Here is a 19,595-nt window from a genome sequence, read left to right on the forward strand (position 1 = left end):
AAACTTGGCAAAATTGTAGGGACTGGTAGCCCGATGTGCCTTTGCTATGTCTCAAGATATGTGCTCCAGTAAATTTTGAGTAATTTAGGTTCAAAAAAATATATATATCTATAAGCGCGCCCCGGTACGCGCACCGGGGCGCTAACAAGCGTGCTACGCGAGTTCGCGCGCGGATAGCTGATTGGCTCTCGGGTGTCTGTAAACATTCCAAATAGTCCGGAGCGGACGCCATCTTGTGTCTCGGTAGGATCGAGACAGAGGTGGCAAAAACAAAGAGGGAAATGACCAAAAGGGGGCAAGATAGACCCCCCTTGACCTCCTAGGTTTGATGTGGGGGCCATAAAAGGGCCCAGCGGGGCAAAAAGATGTTTTATTTTTTTTTTCGATTTGCGCGGGGGAGCGCCCGGTACGTGCACCGGGGAGCGGACAGGGGAGCGTACCATGGGGAAAAAAGAATGATAGAGTTTTCCAAAAATGTAGCCTTTTTTTATAATTTGGAGGTAGTTCTAAAAAGAACTGTTTTTTTCTTCTTTTTGTTGTTTTATATTTTTTTAATGTTTTTTTGAACATTTTGTACTTTTTTGGGATTTTAAGAACTATTTTATATTTTTTTTTGTTATTTTTATGGGGAGAAACAAAAAAACAGGGAATTGAAAACAGCTCAACTGGAGCAAAAAAAATCAGGAAAAAATTATGGATTTTTGGGGCATTTGTGGTTGTCACCAGCACGGTTGATGAGCGTTATGCTTTGCTCACCATAGGTGATGGTCTTACCACAAAAAATACAAGTTATCTTGTATTGCCCAAACTTTGGTTGAATGTATTGTATTGTATTGTATGTTGGATTAATATAGCGCTTATCACCCAGGGGTCTCTAAGCGCTTGCCTTGGGAACCCGTCCTGGCTTTTCCCTGTGAGATAGCCCCTACAGGGCATCCCCAAGGTGAAAGCCAGGCATCCCGCCGTGGGGGGCTGTTGTGGAGATTAAGCAAGCTTAATGCCCAGAGTTGCAGAGTGTGAACCCATGATTAGGTCAGGCACCGAAGCGAGAATTATCGAGTCCGTGGACATTTGAGCTCAAGACTCCTCTGTTTTTTTCAGTGTGTATATATATATATATATATATATATATATATATATATATATATTCTCGCTCCCAGGTTGCCCACCTCTTGAGTAGCACGCGAGCAGCAGCTTTATTTATGTGTAGGTGAGGACGGGGATCCGCTTGTAGATGCCGCTCCGTAATGGATCTGCCCGACGCGTTTCGAAGCTCCATCTGCTTCTCTTCAGGGGCTTTAACGAAAGCGGGGTGCGCACCCGCTACACTTCTCCAATCATATTACTCACCCGCCGATGGGAGGCTCCAATGAGACTTCTGGGAAGTGTAGTGCGGAAAGCACACAATCATGTCCTGTATGGACTCCACAAGTGGGCCCGTCCTCGATCCCATGTACGGCTGCTACTTCACTGCTGTGACCCCCAACATTTGCGGGGTGGTGCATACTCTGCGGCTGGACGGCCGCATATAGATTCTCGCTCCCAGGTTGTCCACCTCTTTAGTAGCACGCGAGCAGCAGCTTTATTTATGTGTAGGTGAGGACGGGGATCCGCTTGTAGATGCCGCTCCGTAATGGATCTGCCCGTCGCGTTTCGTAGCTCCATCTGCTTCTCTTCAGGGGCTTTAACGAAAGCGGTGTGCGCACCCGCTACACTTCTCCAATCATATTACTCACCCGCCGATGGGAGGCTCCAATGAGACTTCTGGGAAGTGTAGTGCGGAAAGCACACAATCAAGAACTTTATGGACTCCACAAGTGGGCCCGTCCTCGATCCCATGTACGGTCGGGCAGATCCATTGTGGAACTGTCAGGATCTTGATATCCTGCTTGACAAAACCAAATCTGGCTCTCCGTTGGATGTCTGCCCGCTAAAGATCCTCAAGCAGTGCAGAGAATCTCTCCTTCCTCCTCTGGTTGACATCATGAACAGGGCGATGAAGGAAGGCATTTTTCCCCAGCAGTGGAAGAATGCTGTAGTAAAACCTTTGCTTAAAAAGCCTTCTCTGGACCCCGGGGTGTTAAAAAACTTTCGCCCCATCTCACTGCTCCCGGCTCCCGCAAAGATGCTCGAAGCCCATCTGAATAAACATCTGGCTGCATTTGTGGAGAGCTCGGGCTGTTTGGATCTCTCCCAGCATGGTTTCAGGAGGGAACATAGCACCGAGTCCGCCCTCACCATAGTGCTGGATACTATCCGCACTAGAGTTGACGAGGGCCAGACCTCCCTCCTGATCCTTCTAGATCTCACAGCGGCCTTCGATACCCTGTCTCCCGTGGTGTTAACATCTCGCCTGAGGGAGATCGGGGTCCGCGGGCCTGCTCTGGGACTCCTTTCCTCTTTTCTCGACCATAGAGAACAAAGGATAATGCTGGGATCGTTTCTATCTCCATCCCTGTCTGTGCAATGTGGGGTCCCTCAAGGGTCAGCGCTTAGTCCTACCCTTTTTAATATCTATGTGACCCCCCTTGCCAGACTCATTAGATCTTTTGGGATGGAGGTAGTTTCCTACGCGGACGACACTCAGATCCTAGTCTCTCTCTCCCAGCCAGCTACGTCAACTGCCGCCAATTTTAGATCTTGCATGGAGGCAGTTGGCCAGTGGATGATCCACAACTCACTAAAACTGAATGGGGAGAAGACGGAGGTGATGGTCTTTGGAGGAAAGGAAACGATCTGGTCGGCGGAGTGGTGGCCGAACTCGCTAGGCTTATGTCCCGAGCCCACCTCGTCAGCAAAAAACTTGGGAGTTATGATCGACCCCACCCTTAGTATGTGCCAACAGGTCAACAGGACTGTTTCGACCTGCTGGGGGATTATCCACATTCTAAGGAAAATCAGGCACTTTTTGTCACCCCAGGCAAGAAAGCAACTTGCTGTCGCTCTCTTGGGCTCGCGACTGGATTATTGCAACGCGCTGTATGCAGGACTGAACAAGAGTCATCTACAGCGCTTGCAGGTGGTCCAGAACGCGGCAGCGAGATTTGCTCTTGACCTACCGAAACGTGCCTCTGCCACCGAAGCCCGAAAACAACTTCACTGGCTCCCCGTTGAGTACCGGATCCTTTTCAAATCCATGTGCCTGGTGTATAAAGCCTTAGCTAAATCCAGCCCTACAGGCATGGGATCCATTCTTTCTCAGCATAACCCCAGTAGGAATCTTCGCTCCAGTCACAAACTTCTTCTTTCTGTACCTCGTGTCAGAAAAGCAAGATGGGGAGGTAAGGCCTTTTCCTTCCTGGCACCTAAATGGTGGAATGCCCTCCCTTTGGAAGTAAGATCCCGCCCCTCTCTCCAAACTTTTAGATCCGCGCTAAAGACTCACCTTTTTACACGTGCATACCCGTAGTGGTGCTCTGCAAATTTTGTTGATTGGTTTTGATAGGCGCCTTGATACCTTCGGGTTTAGTCTGCGCGTTATAAGTTGCATAATAAATAAATATGGACTTTACACCCGGTTGGCCGGAACTAATTCCTCGAAAGGTGCTCCACATTCCATTAGTCAAGTTTCAGATGACTTGAGTGTGATTAATGGGTTAGTCTTAAGCAAAAACATGTTACCTCTGAAGAAATATGAGTTTGTATTCTTAGTGCTAGTCACCAAGGCGATATGGGTATGACTACCTTAAACAAATCTTGCGAGTACCCACTTTTGGTGGCCTGGCATGTATGCAGAGGCAAAACACTTTGTCAGGCATTGTGGTGATTGTCCGCCGTGGTCGGTAGTGGGAGTACCTGCCGGGCAGTGACGTGGGGAGGGAGAGGGCAGGGTGGGGGGTAGTAATCTATGGATTACGGAGCTTTACAGGTAAATAAACATATATAAATAAATAAAATTAATTTCGTTGGGCGCACTGCATCGCATTTGCGGATGCAGTCCGTGGAGGGGGTTGATCCTGCGGTCCCTCGCGATGTGGGGGCTCAGGTTAGGTGGAGTAATATCAGGTTATCAATGAAAACGCAGGATGGCATTCAGTATGGTTGTGTGTCAAACCTACATGATTTTAGTTAATGTTAAATATCTAATGTTTGCTTGGATTTACTCTTTTTCTAGTTTTTCTGCTGCTAGATTTTGGATCAGGGTTATTTCAGGACCAAGTGATGGTTGTCATAGTGATGAGGTCAGTAGTACGAGTTTGAAATAGTGGTAAATCAAAGTGATGGGTCCAAAGTAGTAGTACATAGAATTAATGTTGGTCAAACACTTTCATCCTGCTTTTTTTCAAGCTGCTTATCAGCACTACTGTCCTTAAAGGTGAAGTCTGAAACTGCTGTTTGAAAAGGTGCAGCAGTATTAGTTTTGTAAGAGTGTGCTTGCTTCCTTTGTCACTGTTGCCACTTTATTGGCATACAAATACTTCCTTCCTACTACTTGTATTTTTTCTACCTGTCCTTCATTTCGGGATCTACTTAGTCTTTCTTGTATAACCATTCTTCTGATTTTGATTTAAACAGGTGTCTGGCATGAAGATTTATGGACTTGCCACTCATCTTGTAATTCTCAACTATATAACGTTGCTGCTGATGACGTTGTTGTTGATTAAGGCAAAGGGAAATAGGGATCACAAATCTCATTTGAATGTCTCACGCCTGGCTATTCATGCTTCGTCTTTGGTGTGGTATTGTTTTCCAGCTTCTGTTGCCACTATTGAGGGGCATGATCCTACAACCATTTATGAATCAAAGATAGGATTTTAAGTATTGGTCTCTTGGCTAAACAGCTTCCACAAAAAGCACCCTGGATCTATTTTCTTTATCTCACCGATGCGACTGGCCTTTATTTTTGAACTGGCTGAAGCTGCTGCAGCTGGGATGATGGTAGAACCAAAGAAAGTGAATTAGCCTAATGTGCCTTGCCACGTATCGAGGAACCCCAGCTTGCTGTTTTCTCTCGAAGGAAAGGGAGCTTTACTGAGGTAGTGTGACTTGATCTGTGTCCAGTTAAGAATTTGTATATAAGTTGTTATTCTAGATTGCTTCCGAGTGTTTTACTTTGCTACCAAAGCTTGCACTGATAAAAACTTAATGCAGTTTATAGATGTGAGGCTCAAATAAGAGAACTGTGTTTTAAGCTGCATTTATTCACTCCACATCAAGGTTAAGTTCTTTTGATAATGTGACATACTTCTCAAGCAGACAATCTGCCAGTTGAATAATGTGAGTGTCTCCAAGCTATGCATGAAAACATGTCCTACCAAATCATATCTTTTAAACTGCAGCAAGATTGGTGGTTTAACATTTTAAAAAGCTGTTTTGTAAAGCACTATTAATGCCGAAATTCCCAGGTTAACGGTCCAATAGTATTATGTCCATAACTATTCCTTTTTAGAAGTCTAATTTAGTGCAAAATCATATTTTTTTTTTTATTTTTTTTTTAGATACAACGATGAAAGTGATTATGCCTTGCGTTACATGGAGAGTAGTTGGAGAGAACAGCAGAAAGAAGAAGCAAGGAGGTACAGTACCTGGACATTACATATTTTTGTATTTTGAGCAGTATTGTATAGTTAGAAGTGGGTGGTGGTGCTTGTTCGAGAGAGCCATGTGACTTTTCATAAACATTTCAAAATAACTTCTGTTTTCCTACTCACACACTTTTGCATTTTTGTTTAAAAATATACTACTCTTCCAGGATTCATAAATAATAATGGTCAACTGATTCTCCACATGAAAGCAAGAAATGCATTGCATTTTGGATTGATTACATATTGGGCTTTTATAGTCAGTATGAAATCTAATTAACAGACTTTTTTTTGAGTGAAGAATGGCAAAATTGAAAGACCCAATCACAACATTCTCTTGAGTTGACTCAGTTCTCAGAGCAACCATTTACAAGTCTTTTAATTGAAAATGTAGTGAACTTGGTTGAGGTTGAAAGTAGACATGGGTAAGAAGAGCTTTATATGGTGAGTAGGAGAGAGGCCTGTTTTGCAGTTGGCAGAGCTTTCTGCCACTGATGTTATGGGTACACCTGCATTTCCAGAGCTTTGATTGCTAATTTTAGCAAGACCGCATTTAAAAGCAAGCTAAACATGCAATAGTGAAAGCCTTGCTCATCATAGGTAAGATGTATTCTTTTAGAGCTGGTCCCTGCAACCTCTGTCTCAGCTGCCAAGAAGAGGTATAAAGGTCCCTTCTTAAATGTGTGCCCTGCTGGCGAGTCCCAACAGACAAAAGTGCCTGGAGCTACACCCTTCCTCGTTTACGTTTCTAGGGCCAACAATGAAGCAGTCGGGTAAATCCAGATGTTCATTTATGGATCACAGTCTCATTCAGCATCAGACCTCAAGAAATAAACCTATGGAGGCTTTGACTTTAAGTCTGTTTTGTCAATGCCATGAAACTCTCAGTCCAGAGAATCAAGGTCGGGGTTTATAAAAATTAGTACAAATGTTCTGTTTGGCCCAAACCTTCCTCTGCATCCACATAATATTGAAGCTGCTGCTTGCCATCAACAACAAGAACAGTCGATAACCATTTTTGTTGAAGTTGGAACTCTCCTTTAGAATGTGACTTTTGAATTAAGATGTAGCCCTACACAGAGGACAAAAGATGAGAATTATCGTGGCCCTTAAAGGGCCTAGAACCAAATCTACCATCAAGAGTGGTTGTCTTTATCTTACAATCACAGTGGAGGTTATACTCTCCAAATTCTCTGTGATCCATTCATTTTAAGAACATCATTAACAGATCATCTGCAAAACTGTCTACAGATTCAACATTAATATATAGGCTTCTAATTGCAAATTCATCACCTTTTGAATATTTCCCAGGCATCAGACTGGATCTGGAAACTTTTGAGCAGTACCTCTGTGTGCCGGTAGGACTCATTGTGCGGCTCTGCACTGACTCTGTTCAGCTCTGGAAATTACGTGCGCCCCTCCTGTACTCTAATTTCCTCTCCTTTCTTGCCGTGCTACCAGACACACATCTGAAGCTACCTATCATCTCTTTGAAACAGCTTTTCAACCAAATCCAGTGTGCAAGGGAAATGTCCCCTCCCAAAACAGAAGGTTGTAAACCGTTTAAGAACTGTCACAAACAGATATCTGTGACAGATCCTCGTTAGGCTTGCCTGTGGTCTCCAGTGAGCATGTGTCGATGAACCAAAAGGTCATACAAGACCACAAGGTGAAAGCCTGTCGCCAAGCTCCGGAGAACTCCCCAACAAGGTTGGTCCAAGTTGAAGGTTCGGTCGCTGTCCGTTCCTGATCATGAAGTCGCAGGAGTTGTTCCCGAGGTCTGTTGGTCACTGTCGCACTGCAAGTCTCTCTTAAGTTAAAGAAGTAGCATAAAAAATCATATCGGGGACTCTGCCCCTTCCCAACATTCACATACTCGTGTGAAGGAGTGAGTTCAACATGCTTCTCGATCTCCCTCCAGAAGTCAATTTACATTAGAGCCCATTCCGCAACTTTTCCCAGCACAACAAGAGTTTCTGGGCTGTCTGCAACACCAAGGCAGAAAAGAGTTCACTCCTAAATCATGGTGGCTAATTAGTCACCTTCCCTCATCTCAATCGCAATTCGAGACAATAGCACAACTTACATCCTCTGTGAAGTATAGCGAGCATCTGACTTTCCTGCTATATTTTTAATTCACTCTTCTGCTTTTAAATTGATTTTAAGAAGAACAGGTTAAGAACACTGTATTTCATCTATTATTCAGTTTCGATTTGGCACAACTTTTACTAAGCCTGGCATTTATCACTGCTGCTATAATTGAGCTGGGGAATAGGGCAGTTGTAATTTAGCCGTTTTATGTTTTTGTCATATTTTAGCACCTGCACTTTACCTCACTCTCCTGTCTGCCACGGTCTCGGCCGTTTGAGCAGAGTGAGTGGTTGGGTTTAGCTTACTTTCTAGTTCCTAAATTGGGCCACTATTTTGGGGGAGGTTTACGGTCTAGGTGCTCTATTTCTTAACAAGAGTAATCTATTTTAGACTCCTGTGAACGTGGATGCGCGCTTTGGTGCGCCAATGGCAACCCTACTGCGCGGGAATGGGTCAGGCGCCAGAAACTCTGTCTCAATTAGAGATGCAGTTACTATACCTAAATTATGTTATTCCTCAGTTGAACTCCACCATCTTTATCCCAAAACCTGGTATTCTAGCTCTTCATCCCAGTGCTCCACTGGTCATTTTCCTTCCATTTTGGAAGGTCCAGTTTCTTGCCCTTGTAAGTTTTCCTGTTTTGCGAATTCTGTTATGTACACAACTAAACTGAGGTCGGACTTGGCTCCAGCCACCCCTCAGGGCTCATACATTAATAGGACTTGAGACCTGCTAACCCAAGTTTGGAATGTAACTACAATTCCCTGGCTGCTTATTCCCTAAAAGCCATCTACAGTAATATTAGATCTATGGCAAAACACACGTAACTTTGGCATTTGTTAACTTCCCTTTCTCCAGAACTGTTACCGAACAGAAAAATGGCTGAATGCAGCAGCTTTACCATATATCCCGTTCGCTCTTACAAAGCAGTATCAGCTACTTAAACTGGATAGAGACTCCCGATCAGGTGGAGGTGTGGCAATTGCTTTCAAAGACACAGTGAAGGTAGAGACTCTGCTAGCAAAATGGATGGAAATGGGTATGTTCAGAATTGAGCTTTCAGTTACCGATTTCTAGAAGTGTAGTGTAGTTCCTATATTCCCAATAGGCTCTGCGCATTGGAATAACAAACGATAGGGTTATTTATTGAGCAGTCTTCTTTCTCATGCAAGAGAAGTGAATTGCTACAATCGTAATACGTGCTATGAAGTAAAGTGCGTACAGTAAAAGGAGTATTATGAAATAATACTGTATAAGCTTTTATATGGTTTCTAAGCCATAAAATACATAAAATAGATAAAATACAAACAATGATAAATAATGACTAAAAGTACTCAACTGGTGCATCTAAAATACGCCTACCCCGGTGTACCTAACCTAAGGCTAGTACAAGGGAACAAGTAAGTGAGGTGTAGCTTGAGTTAAATAGTTTCTGCCAAGAATCTATCCAAGAATTCTCTACGGGTCTAATCCGCTCCGTACCTTGGTTATAGAATGAAGGAGGTCTTGTATCTCTCTCTCAGGACTCGATCTCCCAGTAACCCGCAAGGGTAGCAGGGAAAGACTAGAGCTGGATTTCTCAGCAGGAGAAAAGACAGAGTCTCTCTCAGTGCGTCAGCGGGAGGTTCGACTTCCTTCGGCACTCGCATACAGCAGGGCGTCGGGCAAGTAGTTAGTCGATCTGCTCCAAAACCACTGCGTGTTTGCTAGGGCAGATGCTGGCATATTTATACCTGGAAGGTGCTGAGTTTGGCGTAAGGGTGGACATAATAACGTCACTAAGAACTCAAAGTTATTTTCACGCTCCAGGAGTTCTGGGACAAATCAATACTGAAGCAGGGGGAATTCCCGTACTGCTGAAGGCTGACTGTCTTCAAGAACTCGTTGTACTCTAGGAGCTTAGTGGAAGTAGCCATGCCGTATCTGGACTGCTTTGGCTGTGTCTAAATATGGTTATGATTCTTATGCCTACATAAGGATATGATAAGTTATACCTATATAAGGGCATGAATCGGGAAAATTACACTGGAGCCCTAGATACGTTACAACAGAAGGGTGCACTAATTTACCATCCCTCTGGAGCAAAGAAAAACTTTAGTCACCGCTTAGTGGAATGAAATGAAATGAAAGGAAACTTTATAAAGCGCAACTGTCACTCCTAACGGAGTCTCCTGGCGCTAGCTACAACCGGTCAGATAGATGACTGAAACCTAGATAAGCTTTTGGCAGTATTCCACGGATAACCCATAAATCCATGTTTTTAACTGTTTTCTAAACTGGCCCTCTTGTTTAATGGCCCTCAGTTCATTGGGCATGCTATTCCAAGCTTTGGTTCCCAGATCAGTGGCTGTCTTTCCGCCTCTGGTAACTAGCTTAAATGTTGGGACGCAAAGCAAATTAGCCGTGGTTGACCTTAATGTTCTTGTCGTGATATATGGCTTAATTCTTGCTGAAAGATATCCCGGACCTAGCTTGTGAAAGGCTCTAAATGTTGTCAGGATCAGTTTGAACAGAATTCTCTTACAAACCGGTAACCAATGGAGGGTCTCTAATGCAGCTTTAGCTGAAGCTCTGCGTGGCAGACCCAGCACCAATCTGGCTGCTGCGTTCTGGACTACCTGTAGTCTCCTTAGGGTGGTTTTATTGATTCCCACAAGGAGACTATTACAATAGTCCAATCTTGATGATATCAGGGCCACTGCCGCTGTCTTTCTAGCTCCCAGGGGAATTAGACTGAAGAACTTTCTCAAGGTTTTTATAAACCCAAAACAAGTCCCGATCAGTTTCAGGACATGAGGCCTAAAAGACAGACCAGAGTTGAACCAGACCCTTAGGTTTCTAGCCACTTCCACAGTTGATGGCGGTGCTGTGGTGTCATCTGGCCACCAATCCTTTGGATGGAAAGGATTGTCTTTCCCAATTGGTAAAATTTCTGTCTTGCTGGTATTACAGCAGAGATGATTCTCTCATCCACTGCAACACAGCCGTCAGACAGTTTTTAAAATTTTCCTCTGCCTTGGTGTTGGCCTTATCCAATGAGAGGATCAATTGGGTATCGTCGGCGTACGAAGTTATCTCGATCCCATAGTTGAATATCAATGAGACGAGTGGGGCCATATATACATTAAATAACAGAGGACTCAGAGAAGCCCCCTGCGGCACCCCTGTAGAAATGACTTGTACTGGTGACCTGAATGTTCCCAGCGCGATTGATTGTGTCCTGTTAGTCAAAAACAATGTTATCCATGACAAGGCTTGATCTGATATTCCACATGCTCTTAATCTGGTAAGCAGGACTTTATGAGAAATTGAATCAAACGCTGCTGATAGGTCCAGCGATATCAGTACTGCCTTCTTTCATTCGTCCATGATAAATTTGATGGTATCTGTTATCTCCAGTAACGCCGACCCCGTAGAGTATTTTGGTCGGAAACCAGATTGGCGAGAATGTACGGCCTTTGATGTTTCTAGGTAGTCTGCAAGCTCCTTGTGAACAAATTTCTCTGTAATTTTACCGAAAATGGGTAACAAAGATATTGGTCTGTAATTGGTGATATCTAAGGAATCAATATTTGGTTTCTTTTTTAACACCTTGGCTGCTAGGGGGTTTTCCCCTCCTGTGCTGAAAATGCTTGAATACTATAGTTTCATGACAAGGTCAACTCGTCAAACGCACAGCGCAGGTAACGCCCATGACGAGCTGACCTTGTCATGAGCATGGAAGGGGTTAAAGGTTTTACTATGGCATATTTCCAATCGTCCGGAACTGACCCTGTGGACAGAGAAGAGTTCACAATCTCATTTATTACTGGGCTAACTATATCTATTATATGGTGTAGCAACAGCGGAGGGCAAGCATCCATTGGAGAACCTGATTTACAGGCCAAGATTGCATCTTTAGTCTGGGCAAGGGTGGCCGGTTCAAAAATTCGAAGGCCTGCTCTTTCATTGTTATTAAAGGTCCCCTGTGCTTCCAAAGAGTCCAAATGGTCATGATTCACAAAATTATTTTGAATCATTTTAATTTTTTGATCGAAATGGACTGCAATATCATCACAACTTTTGAGAAGAAGGGATTTCAACATGCAGACCATTTGGATCAATAAATGATCTTACAATCGCAAAGATGTCTTTTTGATTGTGTTTTGCCGTAGCGGTTTTTTCAAAAAAATAAGTCTTTTTTGCTGACTTAATGGCCACGTGATAGATTTTCCTGAACTTTTTAAAAATCAGACGATTGGAATCATCATACCCTCTTCTCCATCTGCGCTCCAATTTCTTGGATTGCAGGTGGAGTTCCTCTAGTTCTTTAGAAAACCAGGGGTCTTTATGTGGTTTCCTTTTACTTTGTTTTAATCCCTTTGGGAGATCAGCTGGGACCAGTTCCTCCCCAATCTCCATCATCCAGGCCTGAAACCTACTAGAATCCTCCATAGGGTCTCCAGTAAGAATGGGAATTTTTTCTTTAGCCACTGTATGTAGCTGGTTATTTGTGTACACATGCTTCCATTCTTTCCTGGGAGGCCCTGCCACTGGCTTCCCCTGTCTAAGCTCCTTCTGTGGGATTGGTATATATAGTGGGATGAAACTGTGATCAGTCCAAATCTGTGGGAGTGGCTTTCCAGTCTGAAGAGTACTAAGATTGGTACAGACTAAGTCCAGTGTATGACCTGCTCTATGGGTAGGCCCTTGGACTATTTGTTCCATCCCTAACAGTTGTATTGTTTCTACAAAAGAAAGAACCCCAGAACTATCCCTTGATTCCACATGAAAGTTGGCATCACCTAAAAGTGTGAAATTTGCGTACCTAAGCATCGCCTCACCAAGTGATGCACTGAGGGAGTCCAGGAAAGCTTTACTGTTACCTGGAGGTCTGTACACCAAAACTCCTGTTAGGGAGAAAGTATGAGTAATGCTACAGCAGAATCCCATATGTTAAGCTCCACTAATCCCTGGGAGCAAAAAAGTTTTCCAAGGCAATATTTTCTTATGAATCACCGCGACCCCCCCCCCCCCCCCCCCCCCCCCCCCTCTTCCACTGTCCCTATCCACCCTACATATGGGGAAATCTGGCAGCAGGGCAACTGCAGTATCCAGGTTTGAGTCTTTGGTTAACCATGATTCTGTTATGCCCAAGAAGTCCAAGTCGTGCTCCATAATCATTTCCCTTACCTCGAGGGCATGGCTGCCTAATGAACGCGGTGTTTATCAGACCACCTTTGATGATATTTTGGGAACCCTCTCCTATAGCTGTTTCAACTCTCTTCTTTGTAGCTACGAAAGGGATCTCAGTCCTACATTTCAAGCATGTCCAAGGGCTGAAGATCCTACCCACATCCTGAGAGTGGTTGCACCCAATTCCAGAGTTTAAATCAAGTAGCTGTCTAGTAGAGTATCTCATACGTGAATCTAAACAGGCATGATGGCTGGCGCTGATCGCGGCAAGAGCGCGGACGCTCCTCATGTTTTAGCATCTAACATTTTTTTACGTCTAAGTGAAAAGGTCCTAAATAATGAGGTGGCACTTCTCCTGGTTGATTTGAAGATGCTAGGTCCGAGATAGGTAGTCTTTGGTCCTACTCACTCGGCCACCAATACCTGAGACGTACTTTTTACTAATTATCAGGAGCTTAGAAGTGAACTCCCTTTACCGCTTTTCTGGTCTGATCCTTTTTTGTTTAACTTTCAAATTCCAAAAATAAATGAATCTATTAAAACTAACAAAATTCTCAGCCAAGCTGTGAGACAGTGGAAATCAGTTACACCTCTCTCCTTTACCAAGGCTTATCTTCCTCTTTCACCTTCCTGTTATACAAATATGGAGGATGCCCTGGGACATTTTCATAATTCTTTTTCCAAGACACTAGACAGAATCCTGCCTCCCATAGCAGAGTTAATGTACCCTGGTGTTCGGCTGACCTAAAATTGGAAAAATCCGAGTGAAAAAGACTGGAAATGTGCTGGTGAAGGACTAAAGCTCTCACAGATAAAGAATTATTTAAACTGCTGGTGAACAATATCATAATGCTATCAAAAAGGCCAGTAAAAATGTCATTGTAAATAAAATCGATCAACTAAGGCAATTCCACAAAAATGCTCTTTAGAACTCTTAATTCATTTATTAAACCCAGGGCCTGTACATGTGTGAACCCTTGCTTCATTAGAGCTATGCGAATCGTTAGCTACGTTCTTTGAAAAAGATAAATAATATCTATAATAATTGTCCTCTATCAGAGAGTCTACCTAATAGTTTTCCTGATTTTAATTTGCCTTCTCCTAAGGCCACTTTTCATCTTGATAGTTCTGTCCTTTGTACTTTGGAGCAAATCTAGAGGCTGTTAGAGACTGCCAAATCAGGATCACCGTGGGACCTCGGTCACCCCAAGGTCATGGCAAGTTACTCCAACTTAATTGCGCCTGACATCATGTCTCTTTTTAATCTCTGCTTGGACTCAGCCTCAGTTCCTATTATTTGGAAAACTGCACCAGTCTCCCTCATCCTGAAAAACCCAAACGCTGATCCCAATAATCCTTCTATTTTTCAACCTATCTTGCTGCTTCCTCTCCTCAGCAAACTTCTGTAGAGTAATAAGCAGTTTTCCGCATTCCAGGAAGAGCACAGGCTCCTCAATCCATCACAGTCCGGTTTTATAAGCAGTTATAGCACGGTGTTAGTCTCTGTCACTAACACTATTAGATCCTCCATGGATGCGTGAACCCCAGTGATGCGGGTGCTCTTGGATTTAACTGTGGCCTTCGATACAGTCTCTCATAAGATCCTAATTCGCATGTCATAGGGGTCTACGGCAAAGCTCTTAAATGGTTTACTGACTTTTTGATGAATTGCCCTCAAACCTTATTCAGAAAAGCTCAACATCTATGGGAGTTGGACTGGTGGCCATTCGAATTAGCACCTCTCCCATCCCCAAAACAAATAGTGAAAAACCTTGGCGTATGCTTGACCCTTCCTTGTCCATGAAAGATCATGTTTCGTCCCTTTGCGGAATCTGTTTTGCCTCATTGTGACTATTTCATGGATTCCTGCCAATTTCAAGAAACCCCTAGTTCAAGCCTTAATTACAAGTTGCCTTGACTGTGGAAATGCGTTATTTGCCGGTGCAAATGATACTTTACTATCTAAATTGCAGGTGGTATAGAACACTGCTGCCAGACTGGTGTGTAATCTTCCACCTGGCTCTTCCTCTGCTCCAATTCTTCACTCTCTACACTGGTTGCCTATAAGGACTAGACTCATTTTAAGATGTGCTGTCTTACCCATAAAACCCTGAATTGTAAGGCTCCAACCTACTTACAAAAAATGTTTTATCACTGGACTAAAGCGTTGAGATCCACAGCCGAAGCCCTTCTTCGAATTCCACATATTCGTACCTTCAGTTTGGGAGGGAGGTCCTTTTCCTACTTGCCCCCTTCTATTGGAATAAACTTTCCCTAACAATCCGCTTATGCATAGAGCAGGTTAAGTTTAAAAAACTCTATAAAACTTGGCTGTTTTAGTCAGTTTTTCGCTAGTCTTATACTTCAGCAGAAGCGCTGAGATATTCCTTCCGGGATGATTTCTTTGTGCTATACTGAGAGATCTTAACATAACATCAAACACAGTGTGTTTTTTTTAAACGACACTCCTACTGAAGATTGTGTTCCTCTTTCTGGCTCTTCGATACAAATGTCCCAAAGTACCCTGGAAACATTTCAGAACTTATGGGTCACCTACATAGGAGACAGGAAAGATTGAGGGTTAGTAGAAGTCAGCACCTTCTCTCTACCTACAGGGGTGGACCAAACACAGTAGGAAAGAAGAGCTTCTCAACTTCGGTGTGTATTTTTAGACCATACAATGGTGGGCAATGTTGGGCCTCCCTTGGGTGAAGATGTAGTCGAGGAGTGCCCCCCATTACCATTTTATTTTTACCACTTTCATGCTAGCACACAGAGTATGAGGGGAGGGCAGGGCCTATGCGTCATTGCTGCCAATGATTTGTTGCAGTGAGGATGGGCCAATTAAGTTTGCAGTACGCTTGTTGGTTTGGTCAGCTACTTTGTTATGGCCAAACCGACATGCGCAATTCAAACCTCTCCAACCGATGTGAAGAACCGGGATTTAAACCCAGCGGCGCCAGGGGCACGCCCAAAGTCTTCGGATTCTCCTGTCTTGGCAAACAGAGACACAGGATACTTCTTAGTGGCGTCAAAGATCAAATGTATTAGCTGCAGCCAGTAACAGAGGTCCTAGAAGTACAACACTGTGTATGTTCTTAGGAGACTGCTCAACTTTACAAAGCAGGTCGTCCCTTTTTATGCCAAAAATTGTGCTTCAGGCAAACATTCCTTATTTACAGTTTGACCACTCACATGTTTCCACGACAAAGGCATTTGCATGATGACAAACCCATTTTTTAGTTTGTCCAGCCCATAATTAATCATCAAACAAACCCAAGATAAACATTCTTTTCTGGACAAAACCCATAATAAAAGGCCCGCAGCCCACATCCTAAATAGACCATAAAGATGGAAAGAAAAACAGATGTATGTATGTATGTATAAACTATTTTGTAGCGCGCTCCGTTACTTGGGAGTATCCTGGCGCGAAGGGGAAAGGCGGGAAACAGAACCACAGAGAGAACAACTTATATTAAACTCTTGAATAGGTGTGTTTTTCGATTTTTCTTGAATAGCGTCACAGTTTGGGAGGAACGCAGATGAAGAGGTAGGGCATTCCAGGCCCTGGCCACAATCACAGAGATTGATTGGCCACCAAGTCTGGCACGTTTGAAACGGGGAAGGGACAGTTTCAGCAACGTGGATGATCTAAGAGAGCGTGCTGGAACATAACAAATAAATCGCTTTCTCAGATAGACGGGGCCTTGGTCGTGAATGGCTCTGAACGCCAGCACCAGAGATTTGAACAGGATGCGCTGCGCAACCGGGAGCCAATGAATGGAGCTCATCTCAGCACGTACGCTCTTCCATCTGGGGATGTTAAAAATCAGACGGACGGCCGCGTACTGGATGATTTGCAGGCGTTTCACCAGATAGGCCGGAATACCGCTGAACAAAGCATTCGCGTAGTCCAGCCTTGCCAGTATGAGAGCTCGGGCAACCGTCTCCTTAGCCTCTTTAGGGAGCAGAGGAAAGAATTTGCGGAGCATTTTCAGCGTGGCAAAGCAGATGCCTGTCAGCTTTTTTATATGCTCCTCAAATCTGAGATCCTCTGCAAACCAGATGCCCAGGTTTTTTGCCGGTCTTCCCATTTCTTTTGGGCTAGGAATGTTAGGGGGCCACAGTGTGTTCTTAAACAGGGGGGGGAAGGAACCATAAAAAAGCACCTCCGACTTGTCCTCATTGCACTTCAGCTGGGCCTGAGTTAGCCAGCGAAATACAGAGGACAGACACCGATGAACTACTGATGGATCCAAATTATCGTCTGGCCAGGTAAACAGCAGTTGGGTATCATCTGCATACCCTATTATCTTAGCCCCAAACTGTTCCGCTAGATAAACCAGGGGGGGTGATGTAAACATTGAACAGTAAGGGACTGAGAGTGGAGCCCTGGGGGACCCCCGTGAGAAGTGGTTTAGGATCCGAGGCGTGGGGGGGCATCCAGACCTGCTGAGACCTGTCGGAAAGAAACGAAGACAACCAAGCCAGCACCACTCCCCCGATACCAATAGTAGACAGCCTAGCGAGAAGGAGTTCGTAGGGGACGGTATCGAACGCGGCAGAGAGGTCCAATAAAATTAGGACCGCTCTACCGCCTCCGTCCAAACAGTCCCGAATCGCCTCAGTCATCTCCACTAGCGCTGTCTCAGTGCTATAGGTAGCTCTAAAACCCGATTGGGCAGGATGGAGGGCATTGGAGGATTCAACAAAGTTCTCCAATTGTTGAAGGACCACCTTCTCACAAACATTCGTAAGTGCTGGCAAAAGGGATATTGGACGATAATTCCCAGGAACCGTCGCATCCAATCCTGGTTTTTTCAAGAGCGGCAGAAGTTTGGCTTGTTTCCACCCTAGCGGCACCTTCCCTGAGGCCAAGGAGAGGTTCACTATCTGTGTGATCTCAGAACAAACCAGATCCGCCACCTCTGAAAGCACCCGAGCCGGGCACGGATCAGCGGGAGAACCCGATTTCAGAGATTGCAGGAGAGGCAAAATAGCACCCTCAGCAACTTGGCCGAAGTTCAGAAGCTGTTGTCCAGAACAAGGACATAGTGTAGGACACATGTCAGTCACTACGCAGTCAGCAGACATAGCCGCCATAAGGTCCTGCTGGATCCTCGCTATTTTACTAATAAAGAAGGTGGACAGATCCTCGCACCATTGCGCAGAGGACGGAAGAGCAACTGCGTCAGCCACAGGCGCAACAAAGCTCTTGACAATAGCGAAGATCTCTCTGCTATTGTTATCTGCTTTTGCAATACGCCCTGCGTAGTAGTTCCCTTTTGCTCCCTTGATGGCTGCATAGTAACTTTTTTGTGCTAGACGTAGAGCGGCTTTAGCCTCTGGGCTATAGCTGCACCTCCACGCATGTTCTAATTTTTTACAGCCAAGTTTCATCACCCTCAGTTCAGGAGAGAACCAGGGTTGGGAGGGAGAATGTCGTACCCTAGACACAGTTGTACGTTTGATGGAAGCAGAAGCCGCCTGCCGCACCCACTCATTAAACTCGCCGACTGCCTCGTCCAGAAGCATCGTATTTTTCGGGCGAACTCTGGACAGGGCCTGTCTAAACGCGGGCACGTTGATCTTTTGGGTGTGACAGATGGTGGGTGTGGGACCAGGTTCCTCCAATATCCACTCAAACCTGACCAGGTCATGGTCAGACCAAGTTGTTTTTTCCACTGTCACAGATTGAATCGGAAAATTGGAGCAGACCAGGTCAAGCAGATGACCTCCCTCATGAGTTGGGACAGTAACCCATTGATTAAGCTGTGCCAGGGTAAGAATTTTGCCAAGCCTACGGGCTTCCGGTGAGTCAGGGGTGTCTACATGAATATTAAGGTCGCCGACCAAAAGAAACCTAGGGAAACTTAAGGCCCGCGGCACTATATATTCTTCTAAGGAGTCAAGGAAGTGATTGGCCTGGCCAGGGGGCCTATAAATCACGGAACCACCTAAGGTGAAATGCGGGGATATTTTTATAGTAAAGTGAAGAACCTCGCCATCAGCACCCGCAATCGGTGGCTCAGCAGCAAAGGACCACCCCTCCCTGTAAATGACGGCCAATCCGCCCCCTCTCCCCAAAGGTCTGTCTACCCTCGCAATTTTAAAGCCTCTGGGGACAGCCAGTTCCACACTCAGAGCGGATGTGTTGGTCATCCACGTCTCTGTGACGAACAGCACATCCAGCTGGCCATCCACCAGTAGCTCGAAAATATCTGCAGCATGTTTAACCATCGATCTAGCGTTAATCAGTCCCGCCCTAATGGTGGCAACACCGGCGTTCCTGACCAGGCGTGGGGGTAGGACAGGTTGGGGGAGGAAGCCACAGCTGGGGCACTCAGCCCAAGTTCCACCAGGATCTACACGTGGACATGGCAATCCTACACAGGGGGGGCAAGCTTCACAAGATCGTGGCGAGAGTACTTACGTTTCTCTGAGCTGGCCAACCCTGCAGGGAGTCGGGCAGAATGGCTGGCCCTGGGCCCGTCCGGGGCACGGACGGGCACAGACGGGCCCTCCTTTGGCGCTCCTTCGGCGCGAAGACGGCGCGCCCGCTGCGCGCGGCCGCTGCGCGCCCTATGAGGTACCATTATTTAACCCCCAAGCCCCTCCTCGAGCTGGACCGCTACCTCCCGACCAGCCAGGGACCGGACCTCACTCAAGATGGCGCCGCCCGACCTGGCCCTCCACAGCAATCGGCACAGAGTAGCCGCGGTGGAACGGGGCACAGGGAAACCGGGAAAACAGCACAAAGGTTAAAAACGGGTCCAATTAGTTATAATACATACAACACCATTTTCA

The 19,595-nt window shown here is 45.2% G+C and overlaps 1 protein-coding gene across 1 annotated transcript in view; it reads left to right on the top strand.

Annotated features, from left to right (window-relative positions):
• The window catches only part of SPTY2D1 (SPT2 chromatin protein domain containing 1), a 204,965-nt gene that overhangs the window by 159,729 nt on the left and 25,641 nt on the right, over positions 1-19,595 (top strand). The window contains exon 5 of the mRNA XM_086956071.1: positions 5,439-5,516. Within this exon, the coding sequence (XP_086812197.1) occupies positions 5,439-5,516 (78 nt within the window). The remainder of the gene's footprint in view (positions 1-5,438; positions 5,517-19,595) is intronic.

Source organism: Lissotriton vulgaris, chromosome 2_1 (genome assembly GCF_964263255.1).
Source record: "Lissotriton vulgaris chromosome 2_1, aLisVul1.2, whole genome shotgun sequence".
NCBI classification, from domain to species: Eukaryota; Metazoa; Chordata; class Amphibia; order Caudata; family Salamandridae; genus Lissotriton; species Lissotriton vulgaris.